The sequence below is a fragment of the Dermacentor silvarum genome, chromosome 11 (genome assembly GCF_013339745.2).
Source record: "Dermacentor silvarum isolate Dsil-2018 chromosome 11, BIME_Dsil_1.4, whole genome shotgun sequence".
Lineage (NCBI taxonomy): Eukaryota > Metazoa > Arthropoda > Arachnida > Ixodida > Ixodidae > Dermacentor > Dermacentor silvarum.
In genome coordinates, this window is record NC_051164.1 from 106,539,558 (window position 1) to 106,552,581 (window position 13,024).

A 13,024-nucleotide genomic window follows, 5' to 3' on the forward strand; every position below is an offset into this window, starting at 1 on the left:
CTTCCATGCTTTGCACTGTAAAAGATGTGGCAGAGTGGGGTGTGGCCACAATGCTCGGCCTTCTAAATTCCACTGTGCGGCATAGTTCAAATTTCATTTTGGATGTTGACATAGAGGCACAACTTCAGATTTTGTAGTCTATGATGCGCTAAACGTAAGCCAAACGCGGTTGTCCTCAGCGAATGGCAATGCACTTAGCTAGTAGACTCATGGCAGCAGCTTGCAGCGGACGCAGTATCTGCACTGCATAGCCGAGCGCAGCTGCCAATAGCAGCTGCATATTGGAATCTGCTTTATTACGAAATTAAGCCTCCAGAAGAGAGTGAGGAGCAGGCTTCTGTTTGAAGACAGCATTTGAGAGGAAGGTGACTTTGCACTCCGCTTGCAAGCTCCATGCACGACAGCAAAACTTGGCCAATTTATCACAGCAGCGTATGCTACCCGTGGACTAGTTTACCAAGCTGCGATGGGTGGTTCAGGGCCCCTTTAAAGCCAAATCCATCAGTGGAACACAAATGGGTTGTCACGAAAATTGCCACTGCGGCTGTTTTCACAAATTTAGGGGTGTGCAAATATTCATAACTTCTGAATAACAATATTACCAAACTTGATTTAGCCTTTGAATCAGTCATTCGTAAACGAATATTTTAATTAGTCAGATGCAAGAGATAAAAAATTGGAGCGAAAGTGCAATAAATTTCACCTCAACCATAGTAGACAAAGTACAAGATGCTATGTAGTGGAGCACGTTATATACATCGCTCAGAGAGCAAGACTTGCGATGAAACTGCCATCATTTTCACTCGCCGAAGAGTAGTCTGGGTATGCAAAAAAACTGCTTATTGTTCCTAATGCTTAGTCCTTTTAATGAACAACACTTATGTCATTGCACAATATGAAGCTTGCTAACAGATGTATACTGGAATGTGAACATCGTTCAACATTAACAGCTGTTTGTTATTCGAGAAGTATTTGATTCAACTCTAGCACTATTCGACTTCGTCTCGAAAATTACTATTTGCACACCCCTAGAAATTAAACTGAATTTACCATGCTTCTTGACTACGTCAAATCATCAAAGTAATAATGTCAGTGTTCCTACTTCTCTCATCTAGTGCTTGAAATGCTGATAGTTCCAGATTGGCAAACAACAGTCGTACGAAAGAGTAGTGTTGCACACTTAATATGTTAACACACAACAGCTAATACCAGGCCGAGTGGCTCGCCACAGACTCAAGTTAATCCAAAACCACCACTAGAGCACTCGGGAACCTGCTCCAGATCGATCAGTGAAATAGGTATTTAATCAAGACCACAATACAGTTCCTCCAAATTGACCAAAGGAATTCATTAGTACGAGTCTATGGCGTTTGAGAATGCAGCTGTAACAAATGAGATATCGTTCAGAGGTTTCTAATAGCGTTAACTGCCCACTTAAAATCAGTGAGCTAGCGTAACAGGCAAGTTGGGAATGCCCAGTTTTATTGTCCGAGCATTTGTGTTGGCTTTTATACACAATGTTTATTTGCCACCAGCTGATCCACCAGCAACTGCGTGCTTCTGGGACTTCGGAAGACCTCCCTCACGGAAACCGTGCCTGCAAGACAAGCACCGCCACATTTTACACAAGATCTTCCCAAAAATATAGCAACTGTTCATGGGTGCATAAGTTTCAGGTATGCAGCACACTGATATTCAGTGCTTAGGAAATAAATAATCAGCATTTAGGTAATGCTTGAGATGTCTAATTCTTCACCACAATGCCACTTGGAATGCCACTTCCAACTCGAGAAAGTGAATGGCAGTGCTGCCTCTAAACGGAAGTGGTCACTGTGCTTCATTGGCAGTCCAAGGCCATTCTTGAGAAGCGTAGTTTCGTTTGCAGTCGAGAAGTGGCGCTGTGCTCAAAGCTGTTCTAGGGAGCCTACATGCAACGCCGTTTTAGGGTAGTGACAGCCTTTGTAAGGGTACTTGCCGCCGCCAGCTAAATTGGCAGGTTAATTGTGGGGCCAAAATGGGGAAAGACCAGCCGACAGACCACACTTCCCGCAACCCTTGCCGACGTGAAATTAACTTCTTTTAATAAACTTTGTCCTCAGCCAGAGACAAATGGCACGTCTGAGCGCCGTATACGGCACGTCTACGTTTTAGTAAGGACAGTCTTTACTACAACACACTTCGAAAAGCACCCTTTATATATTATGTACAACTGGAAGGCAACGACAATGCTTAATGCAGTTCACATTCTTGGCATGAGATAATCCTACCACGAGCATGCCATCGAGCCTTATAACTTCTTGCTTTATATGTGTCGCACGATGTGCAATAGAAAAGTAAGTTTGATGTGTTAAAATAAAAGGAAAAGGCAACTAGTATATTAAAGATGTATGCAGGTTTCTTGTGTGCGTTGGCGCAAAACTAAATTAAAGAAATTTAATAGATCGCGTGCCAACATGAGTACATCGGAGCGTGACAAAAAAAGGCAGAAAGACTGGGGACCAAAATGGCTACCCACCAAGTTTGGCGGTAAATAGCGGTCAAAATGTTGGTGTTGTCACCACCCTAAAACGGCGTTGCATGTAGGCTCCCTAAGCTGTTCCTCCACTCCACTGAGTAGTGGAGTGGAGGAACAGCATTGAGTTGAGGATTGTTTGATAATACAGGGCTACAGAATACAGGCCTTGTCCTCACTGTTTATGCAGGACAGTGCAGTGATTTCATACAAAGCAACTAAGGGCAGTATTCTCGAACAATCACTTTCGCATGAGATAGTAGATGGTGCATTGGCTGATTTGAGCGGCTTTGCTAAACCAGCCAACCAGCGGGCACTGAAATTTTGATCTCTGAAACTGACTGAATATATCCCCTATACAGTGCCATTCTTCAACTTGTATTCTTCAAGTAGTTTCTGACCTTTACAATGGCACGGAACATTAAGCGTGGATGTGTGGCACCATTCAAAATCGCATCATTCAACTGTGGGCCTTCATGCACAGACTTTGCGATTAACTTGGGTACAGGTATTTTATTAAAATGCAACCTCTGTCATTTTCACCGTTTTCTGCCAGAATAAAGTGTCAGAAACAAAACTAAATGACTCTTCGGTATTTGTATGGCCCCATAGACTACAGGCCTGTGCTTTTTGCTTATATACACCATTTTGACACCACCGCAAGGATTTATCCTAGAAGTCTATGAAGGCATTTTCAATAGTGCAAGCACAAAAATGTGAAAGCACGGTCAGAAAACAGCAGTGAAAATTTTGGGAACACTGTCTCGTGCCTACACTGGTATTGCTTACAGTAGTCACACCTGATGGTTCATGAAGGAATTATTTTTTCAAGATCATTAATGTGTTAAGTGGTATGCCTGAACACTTACTTCATGCACAGCTACAGCAATCACAAGAACTAAACATAGCTATGTAGTTTGAACAAATAACTAAAATGCTAAACATGCACAGCTCTTGCCAACACTTAACCAGTAGCAGTAAAACACAGCTGATGCTCATTGAATTTAGACTAAAATAATGACTAATTGTCATTAAGTTTCCATGTCTACAGCATGAATGGGAGTGTTACTTTATTTCAAATAGCCATTATCATTTAAATGTTAAGTCTCAACCATTAGCAAGCTCCCTCAAAAGTGCCAATGCAGAAAATGAATGCATGGCACTTGCTATCCTACCTCACTATAATAACAATAGCAGCACGTCATTCTACTTGACAGCCTGAATGGCTTTGAGCACATGTGAGAAGTTCAACTGTAAATAATTTTGCAGGACAGTTTCAACTGCACATGCTGCAGAAAAATCTTATAACATGAAGGTTAAACACAGCTAGATGAAAAGATGTAGCCACGTGAGAACTTCTACAATGTGCAGTGGAAATTTTGGAACAATAGAATAGTGTGCCAATAATGTCTATGAAGTTGAAGGTAATGAATTTTGATTCCCATCAGGCCTGATATCACAGCTCAATGAGGGCTTGTATTCTCATTTGACCACTTCCGAGAATATAGCATGTGACTTGGTTAAACCCATAAAAAGTGGACACCACAAATACTCAGCTTTCCTGCATCTCAGTTAATTGCTTTTACTGGATATATAAAACAGAAGTAAAGCCAAAATAGGCTTAGAACTGAAGTGAGAGGTTGCCTAAGATTTTGTGTAAAAGAAAAAAGGATGCCTTAGACAGGTACAGTTCATCAATATGCACCACTGAATGTTCTATGTCTCGTTTGTTTCCACTCGTTGGGTACATATCAGTGCGAGCGAAAAAATCCCTAGTTGAAAGTAGCGCTGTCTCTGTGTGTCTTTCTACGTCCTCGATCAGTCACGCTTACACATTCTGTCATAGATTCTAACCAACTAACTCGCCAATGTGTTTTAACCAAAAGGGAGCTTTAGATAATTACCAAAACGGTATCAGTTCGATACAGTGGCAGTAGTTAGATCATGTTTTTGAATGCGACTCTTATTTGCTACCGTAGCTCACCTGAAACGCCTCCAGACCTTCCTGAGGTGGCGGAGCCGACCAGTCCCGGTGGTCTTCCTCCTCTTAGCCTTGACGCTCCAGTTGTCTGCAGTAGGCGCAAAACGTAAACGCCACAAATTATAACGCAGTAACAACGCTAGTACGCTTCAACTAAAGGCAACAGTGCATCAGTGGTTCCTTAGATCAGCACGATCCATATGATCAAATAAGTTTTTACATCACATGCACATAGCAACTGCAATCGTCAACACGTATTTAACAGTGCTTATACCGCATAGTCAAAGCTAAAAATGCTTTCTCCCACACCGAACGCAAGAAAACGTGACACCTAGAAAAGGATACTACTTGGTGACATTTGGATCAATCTCACGCTTCTTTCTACCAACACTTAAAATAATGGACGCCGCCTATGAACAAGTGTGGCCAGCTCAATGATTGTAAAATCACACGGCTTGAGACAAAATTAACTTCAAGACTGCCATCCCGTTATTAGCACGCTGGAACTACAACGCTTCCCAGTCGAAAACTGTCTCGCACAAATGACACGGTAGGCAACAAGTTCAGCAGGAGGCGCGTTCGCGCGAGTACCAATCGGGAATAAAGTACACTATGCGTAAAAAGCACTGTTAAGTACGACGACGAGGCAGAAATGCGTTTACTTACAGCTGCGCATCTTGCTGTTGGGGTAGCCGCACTGGGCACATCGCGACTTCTGAATGTGGTAACTGCTGCGCCCGCAACGCCGGCACAGCGTGTGGGTCTTATTTCTCCGTTTTCCAAAACTGGAGGTACCCTTCGTCTGAAATGGAAAAGCACAAAAAACGTTTGTCAAACACAGGTCGCACAACGCGTCCTGGGTTGAAACCAAGGCGGCTGCATGGGCGCCGACAGCTCCTTTTTATCGAAATGAGAAATTTTCTGACAAAATAGAACTGCAGTTGTAATCGCTCGGAACGACAGAATCGTTTAATGAATGTCTCATCGAATAGTAAAACCTACAATTAACGATTCTAATAGATTTCGGAGCAACGAGAAAACACTCACCATCTTGACGATCTACCAATCCGGGAAAGGACTTGGCACGAAGAGCAATGCGGGGGCTGGGCTTGTGGTGGCGCTAGTAGTCGGCCGTGTATTTATGCAGTTCATGTTGCTGACGCCGGTCGCGGTGGTTACTGTAGTTACGGTCAGTGGTGTTGGTGCTATCGTCCCACAGAACAAATTTACGTAATGTGATGTGCTGTCTATTCAAAGGCTGTTAGTGTGCTGATAGCATTGTTTTTAAAAATTGGCTTTCATGCAGGTTCATCAAGGGATCCATGCTCTTGGGTACTCTTACTCCATTTTTAAGTGCAAGCCCTTGTTGTTATTTTATGTGGGTGTGCATGGTGATGTGTATTTTCTTCAAACCAGAAATTTGGTGATTTGAGAAACCTTTACTCTTGTTTTTGCTTTACCGCAAGCGTATCAACTGGAGGCCGCGCATGAGCTGATAGACATGGAGAACCAGATCACTTGAGGAACCAAAGGCTCTCAGAACGTCACGCGATAGGCTCAGAGCATATTCCTTTATGCTCTGAGCGACTCTGAGATTCCACTATGTAACGCAGTGGAATCATGTGTTATCGCCAAAGATATCCAAAGTCACAAACTTCCGAGATCCGTAATTCGGATGTGTCAGCATCGCGATAGGGGGCGTTAGCGTCATTCGTTCTGGCGCGATTTTCAACCTTTGAACAACCCTCTACTTTCAACCATTTGCACGATGCCGCAAGTAGGTAGTACTTGCGAGGATTGGTGTGAGGATAACGTGTGGCTGGACGTAAACATAAATAATAAAATTGTAAAAATAGTCGATCTGGTAATAACTTCAGCCCAAATGCGCTGGTTGTCGCCCCCCCCCCCCTTTTTTTTTTTTCGCTGATTTTATAGCTGCGAGCTTACACACAGACGTACATTTCAAACCACCTGATGTGGCCAATCCCCCCTGTGGGTACGAGCCAACGTTACTAGATGTGTGGAGGCAACAACAACAACATGAACAATTTAGCAAAAAGCTACAACAAACTTGAATGCCGAAAAAGCAACATGCGGGTATTTGCAAAACGAGCCCGTGTTCATAAAATCACCGCCAAAAACACCTTTACACCATTTTGTATGTACTATCTTGTCCCCTCACGATAAATATCATCTATCTTGCGTACTGTACTCGTTGTAATACTTACCTGTCAGAAACGTTATGCCACGCTCGCTGATGCTCACGCTTGCCGTTCGTGAGCTGCAACTACGGTGGTAGCTAGAACCACCGTGGCTGCAACTATACCGGGTGTAAAGAAAGAAAATACATGCAAGATAGACGTCGTTTATTGCTGGGGGACGAGCTAAGCCCCAAATGGCGCAAATCTTATAATCTGCACCACCATCACTTCAAGAATACGCTGCCAAGCACTTGTATCTGGACTGAAGTCTCCAGAGGCTCATCAAGTCCGATCCTTTGGTCTTCTCCGCTATCCTCACCTTCATCCTGTCTCGGTGCTCCAGTGTGAAATGTTCTTTCCAGTCGTTCACCTTGCCCGACCGAAGAGCGCGGCAGAATCGGTCGCCATCTTGCAGGAGGCCAGACGCGAAGACGCCTTCTGCAGCCGCGGAAGGTGAAGTGGACGCAGTAGCAGACAACGAATCCAAACCCTGTTTCGGATCGCCGTACACTCGTTTCATGTAGTCGAAGCTCGATTTCTCGCAGACGTCCGCGAACACACGGCAGTTTTCCAGCGCTTCGCCGTATTCTTCGCCGAGGAAGTGGCCCAGCTTCAATACGACGCCCTCCCTGTCCGCTTTCAAGTCCTCGAACGTAACGAAAAAGACGTTGTCCTCGTCCCGGTGGTCGTAAGCGCTACGAACGTGGTCGAAATAATCGCCGAAGCTGAACTTGCCCTTCACGAAGAGATCGAAGAATTCGTCGAAATTCGAACGCGGGGTTACGAGCGCAGGCGACCTTGTCGAGCTGAACTTGACGCGGTGGTATAGGGAGACGCAGCAGTCCCACGGGTTGCGTGCGACGTAGACGTACCTGACTTTAGAGTGCGAAACGCCGCCACGAAGTATCTGAAGGTGAGTCCTCAGTGTCCTCGGCCGTGCAGGAACAACGAGGTCGGGATCGCAGCTTCGTCTTCTTGTAGCGTTCTGCGAATTGCCGGACAAGTGCAATGTTCTCAGAACAGGTGTTTATTTTATAATATACTATCAGTTAGAACGCGGAGTACCAAATGTATTTGCCTTCAGCAAATATTTATGAGCAGACCACTAAACTCTGAAAAAAAAAAGAACATTCCTCTAAAGAAGTTATTTTATTTATTTATTTATTTATTTATTTATTTATTTATTTATTTATTTATTTATTTATTTATTTATTTATTTATTTATTTATTTATTTATTTGAATACGTGGACCTCCTCTAAAGCGAAATGACCTGTACAGCGAAATGTTCAGCATGTCCCGGCCTAATTCCGATCTTTCATATGTATTGTAAGCGCCTTTACAGCGAAGACCGCTGCATACAGTCGACTTCCATTAGCGCGACCCTTGCGAGACCGCAAGTTTTGGTCGAATTATCCGAAAGGTCGAATTTACTAAAGGCGGCAAAATGATATATATATCATCAACATCATCATCAGCCTATATTTATGTCCACTGCAGGACGAAGGCCTCTCCCTGTGATCTCCAATTACCCCTGTCTTGCGATAGCTGATTCCAACTTGCGCCTGCAAATTTCCTAACTTCATCACCTCACCTAGTTACATCACCTCACCTAGTTACATGGCCTGCCCAGCTCCATTTTTTCCCGCTTAATGTCGACTAGAATATCGGCTATCCCCGTTTGTTCTCCGATCCACACAGCTCTCTTCCTGTCGCTTAACGTTAGGCCTAACATTTTTCGTTCCATCGCTCTTTGTGCCGTCCTTAACTTGTTCTCGAGCTTCTTTGTTAACCTCCAAGTTTCTGCCCCATATATATATATATATATATATATATATATATATATATATATATATATATATGTGTGTGTGTGTGTGTGTGTGTGTGTGTGTGTGTGTGTGTGTGTGTGTGTGTGTGTGTGTGTGTGTGTCATAATCAACAGACTATATTTCAATACAGCATTACAATAACTATGCACTGGCCCACAGACCTCTAAATTATCGTCGGCGCTGACGAAATCGCCCAAGGCACAGAGCAAGACGTCATCATCCCTACAGGACAGTTTGTTTTCGCCACTGTTGTCGCCGAAAAAACCAATTAGTCAGTACGTACTAAACAAGCTTTCCTTCCAGAGCAATGTATGGTTTCTCGCCAGGATTTTCCAGTGCGTTCGAATTAAGCGAAAAGTCGAATTAACGGGAGTCGACTGTTCAACCAATTTACCGGCGGCTTATTTGTTGCCTTACGATGAACGAACGTAGCGCCGCCACCTCTGAACAGCGGCGCGCATGAAGAACGCCGGTCAACGCCACAACAAAGACGCGGAGAAATGCCGTCAACTTCGGTGCCGTAAGGTCGGCTACAGTCACACACTCCGTCGGACGAAGTGTACAGAACAAGGTTACGGACTTATATATCTCTTGAATTCATGTAAAAGTTTTTTTCTCGCTGCATGAATGTTTTTTTTTTTTTTATGCTGTTCTATTGTGAGCGTACGCTGTGCGATCTTTACAGCGAAGTAACCTGTATAACGAAGGATTCCATGATGTCTCAAGCGCTTCGTTACAAAGGCGTTTGACTGTATTGCAAATACTTACTTGTTCTTAAATACTTTCTTTTAACAGCTTCACTGTCCCTGCCTTTAATTCGGACTGAAAGTAAAATGGCGCTCCGTGGAGGTATACGTGACCATTTATTGTTATTCCTAATAAGTACACATAAGAAAATTTATTTATTTATTTATTTCAGGTTACTTCGATTCTTAGACTTAGAGTTGTATATACGCCAGTGAGAGTATAATGTAAGGTTCACGCATACTGAAGTTCTTTATGTAGAAAATTCACAGGGTCTCTTATGTTACCCCAAAGACGACTTAAATGCGAAAGCCCAAGTGCCGCCAAGTTGGTTGTAGTAATGTTGAAGTGCCGCTGCATTAAAGACGGACACATGATGTACACATACCCCGTAATTCACTTAGTCTACTTCGCTTAGTCATCCCTCTTAATTCGCTTACTCATCCTCCTAATTCGCTTTCTCACCCCCTTAATTCACTTAGTGTACTTCGCTTAGTCACCCCTCTTAATTCCAAACGTCGAGGGTTCGACTCCCACCCAAGGTCGTGGGTTCGAGTGCCGCAATTAACTCTATTTTAATTAACTGTGTCTTAATTAAATTCGCCTTCATTAACACCAAAGGTCGACGGTTCGTAGCTTTTTCGTACCTTTAGTGTCGTCGACGCGTTTTCGCTCAAGGACTACTGATTCATGAGAAACATACGGCTTTCGCCTTACTAGCTGTTGAACAACACTGTATATATCTGAGTGACGTACAAGCCTATCCAGGAAGGGCGTGCGCCTCATGAACTCGACGTAGTCCTGGGCGCTTTGGCCGGAGTTGAGGATGAGCTGGACGATCTGTTGGACCCAGTGAACGCCGCAACCGGGGTACGAGACGAGGATGATGTCACCGTCTTCGCAAACGTAGCGCTGCGATCCGCAACCGTAGTGTGAGTACATGTCACGCACCTGCATGACGGACACCGGGGGACCACCTAAATCGAGGCGCGAGCAGCTTGTCGATCACAACGCGTTCACGCTGATTCCTCGCTATAGGTGCCTGCACGGAAATTCCATTGGTTTGTTCCAACAGACATAATTTGGACGCGAAGAGTCCGTAAAAGGCGCGCGTGCAGAGGACGCGGACTAAGAGAAGCACGTGTATACAGGTGCTTTCAATTCTTTCATGTGGTAATTTACATTTTCAAGTATTATAAGATAATAAAAAGAATTAAAAAAAAAAAACAAGGAAAACGATGAGGCACTTCATTACAGCAGCTATACATGTCCATATATGGAACTCGAAAAAAATGAACAAATGGTTGGCGGCGCAAACGGTATCCCACAAAATAATTCTAATAAAAAACAAAAAGAAAGAAAGAAAAATAAATAATAAAAAAATAAAAGGAAAGGGGTAATGAAATGGCATATTACTATTAGCTACAGAAAACCTTGAAGACATTCTGGTTCGTTTTGTTCCCGAACTTTGTGGAGAAATGCATTGACGTTCCAGTTACTTTTGTGCTTCAATGCACAAAACGACGTTTTGTTAAGAGATTATAAGCACGCACCATACCTGAGCACTGATAGCGCTCCCGGAGGTTCGGCACGTCATTGTGGTGCTCTTCCTGTCTTTATTTTGATGTGTCGCAAAAGCCAGCCGATTCAACTACGGGCGCATTTTGTCAAGCATTATCTAGAAATGATTGCATTTAGTGCATGCCCTGAAACAGTGTGAACTGTATTTTCACAAAAAGATATATATATATATATATATATATATATATATATATATATATATATATATATACGAAAAAATTAGGTATAAAAAAAAAGGCCAACGTACTGTGCCTTCCGCCTTTGTTAGCGTTCACTTGTGTCTTCCTTTCGTTTGTGCTGCTTGGTGTGTTCGAAAAGTCGCGAGAGCGCCCGTTTTACTTCATACTTGCATTCATACTTGATCGTCGCGTCATGCATGAGTAAATACTGGGGCAACTGATTATCTCGAAGATAAGCTAACGTACAAGCTCGATCCGCTGTGAAGTACAGCTCTCGTAAGCACATGCGTGCGCCTATAGCACTATGAAACGCTTGTATCATCTACATCACCACAAAAGCTAATCTTGTCAAGTTTCTTTTACCAATTGATCCAGGTTTATGTTTTCTGCATCTAGTCTTTACAGTTGATAAGAATATATTTAAAATAAGTTCTCAATCCATTCTCACAGTAATGGTTTGACACTGCGCTGAATTCTACGTAATTAACATTCTCTTAAATTATTAAAGCTGATTGAAATAACCCACCAATAATGTAGGCACAAAAACCAATGACAAGGTAAAATCTGAATATTGTTATGAAAGCACCATTTGTTATAAACATCGACTGCGCCTTCGTAAACTAAGCGTAGAATGCTGCGAAGGTACCAGAGAACACCTATAACCAACTATACAGTACGGTAAACTGGAAAGTTGCGCTTGTGCAGTTTTGGTTAACTTACCGCTTCGGCGAGTTGTTTTGATCTACGGCGGTTTTTCGATGAAAGCCTGGTGCGCATCCGGTCTCGTGACTCAGTATATACATATATATATTTTTAAATTTTGCTTTTCTTTTTATTTTCAGAAATATCAGCCGCCAGCTGAGCCGCGCATGTGCGACAGAAACCGAAACTTTGTTTCCGGTTCGAACAACTGGCCATGTAAAGGCAGAAACGACCATTGAACCATTGTATCGAATGTATTACGGTGCAGCTGTAGGGTAGATCTTATCTCACATCACTGGTGCTTTGATTTTTAGCATATTATTCGCGTGACTCACTTTTAATAGCTGATAGCGCAAGGATAGCGTGCGCTGCCACTGCCACAACGCATCTTATCATACGCGTGATCGCCATTTTTTTTTTCTCTGTTCCTTGGAACCGCTCTTGCGATTCTGGAAAAACACAAGGCACGAAATACACAGGGGACAAGTGAGGTACCATCAGTGAGTTGTTGTGCATACGAATTTACACGGTATTTTCTGTTCTTTACAAGTTCCCTGCTTCGCCGCATTTGGCGTCGCCGTATGTAAACCGGAACGCCTCCCAAAGAACATGGCGCACGTCATGTTCCGCCAGCGGAGCTCTAGAGGCGGCCGTTCATTAAGAAGTAAGCTTGTTAAGTTTTTATTGACACTGTTTTTCGTCTACAATCCCTTATGATGAATCACATGTCCATCTTTTAATTCCAGGACGCCATGACAGCGAGGAAGAGACGGTTCACCTTGATTTAACTAAAGGTTAGGCTTATCAGCTTATGAAATAAGTTGTCCAAAACATTTATGGTTGTGTTTTCGTCGCGCTGCGCTTGGCATGTTTACTCGGTGATAGCTTCGGCAGTAATGTTTTACTACTTCGTTACTGACCCGCAGGACCGGGTCAACCGTTTGCTAGTCGTAAACGAAACTTGTTGCTTCTCGAGCGTTTGTTTATTTTCGAGCGTCTTGTACCGTTATGTTCGTCGGAGTTGATCCTGCGTTACCTTGGCATTTTGTCACTTGTTAGCGTTTGCGCTAATTGAATCACCGATAAAACTTACGGCATCTCATTTTGCTCGAGTTGTACGAGACCGTTGATTTAGGTGAAGCACCGAACGAGACGCTGCTAGGTCTGTGTGCTCGCGGAAGTTTCCTCTCTCTGAAACTCATGTTAGTAAACTTGTTTCACTAGTTTACTCCGATATGTCTCTTCTGTCATCCGTTTTCTTAACGGCACGTACCACGGAGTTGTGTTGTAATTTTCT

General features: G+C 43.3%; 3 protein-coding genes and 1 long non-coding RNA gene across 5 annotated transcripts in view; 2 read left to right on the forward strand and 2 right to left on the reverse strand.

Moving 5' to 3' along the window:
* Positions 1 to 1,465: 1,465 nt before the first annotated feature.
* Positions 1,466 to 5,671, reverse strand: LOC119433076 (60S ribosomal protein L37-like). The gene is made up of 4 exons (XM_037700219.2): positions 5,541 to 5,671; positions 5,160 to 5,295; positions 4,497 to 4,581; positions 1,466 to 1,597 (listed from the first exon to the last, which is right to left on the reverse strand). Exons 1-4 carry the CDS (start codon positions 5,541 to 5,543, stop codon positions 1,522 to 1,524), a joined length of 300 nt encoding a protein of 99 aa, XP_037556147.1. The 5' UTR covers positions 5,544 to 5,671; the 3' UTR covers positions 1,466 to 1,521.
* On the forward strand, positions 1,597 to 3,386 carry LOC125941476 (uncharacterized). The gene is made up of 2 exons (XR_007464361.1): positions 1,597 to 1,900; positions 2,584 to 3,386. It is a non-coding gene; the product is annotated as an uncharacterized LOC125941476 (long non-coding RNA).
* A 1,171-nt stretch (positions 5,672 to 6,842) lies between the features above and the next one.
* Positions 6,843 to 11,964, reverse strand: LOC119433359 (sulfotransferase 1C2-like). Of its 2 annotated transcripts, none has more exons than XM_037700519.2 (3): positions 11,746 to 11,964; positions 10,022 to 10,307; positions 6,843 to 7,679 (listed from the first exon to the last, which is right to left on the reverse strand). In XM_037700519.2, the coding sequence occupies exons 2-3, from the start codon at positions 10,220 to 10,222 to the stop codon at positions 6,924 to 6,926; spliced, it is 957 nt and encodes a 318-aa protein (XP_037556447.1). In that variant the 5' UTR covers positions 10,223 to 10,307; positions 11,746 to 11,964; the 3' UTR covers positions 6,843 to 6,923. The 2 variants fall into 2 exon arrangements, with proteins under 2 accessions (XP_037556447.1, XP_049514938.1); XM_049658981.1 differs by having other exon boundaries at positions 11,682 to 11,760.
* Positions 11,965 to 12,210: 246 nt separating this feature from the next.
* The window catches only part of LOC119433358 (rapamycin-insensitive companion of mTOR), a 61,903-nt gene continuing 61,089 nt past the window's right edge, over positions 12,211 to 13,024 (forward strand). Inside the window, exons 1-2 of the mRNA XM_037700517.2 lie at positions 12,211 to 12,391; positions 12,474 to 12,521. Coding sequence (XP_037556445.1) covers positions 12,337 to 12,391; positions 12,474 to 12,521 — 103 coding nt within the window. The 5' untranslated portion in view covers positions 12,211 to 12,336. The remainder of the gene's footprint in view (positions 12,392 to 12,473; positions 12,522 to 13,024) is intronic.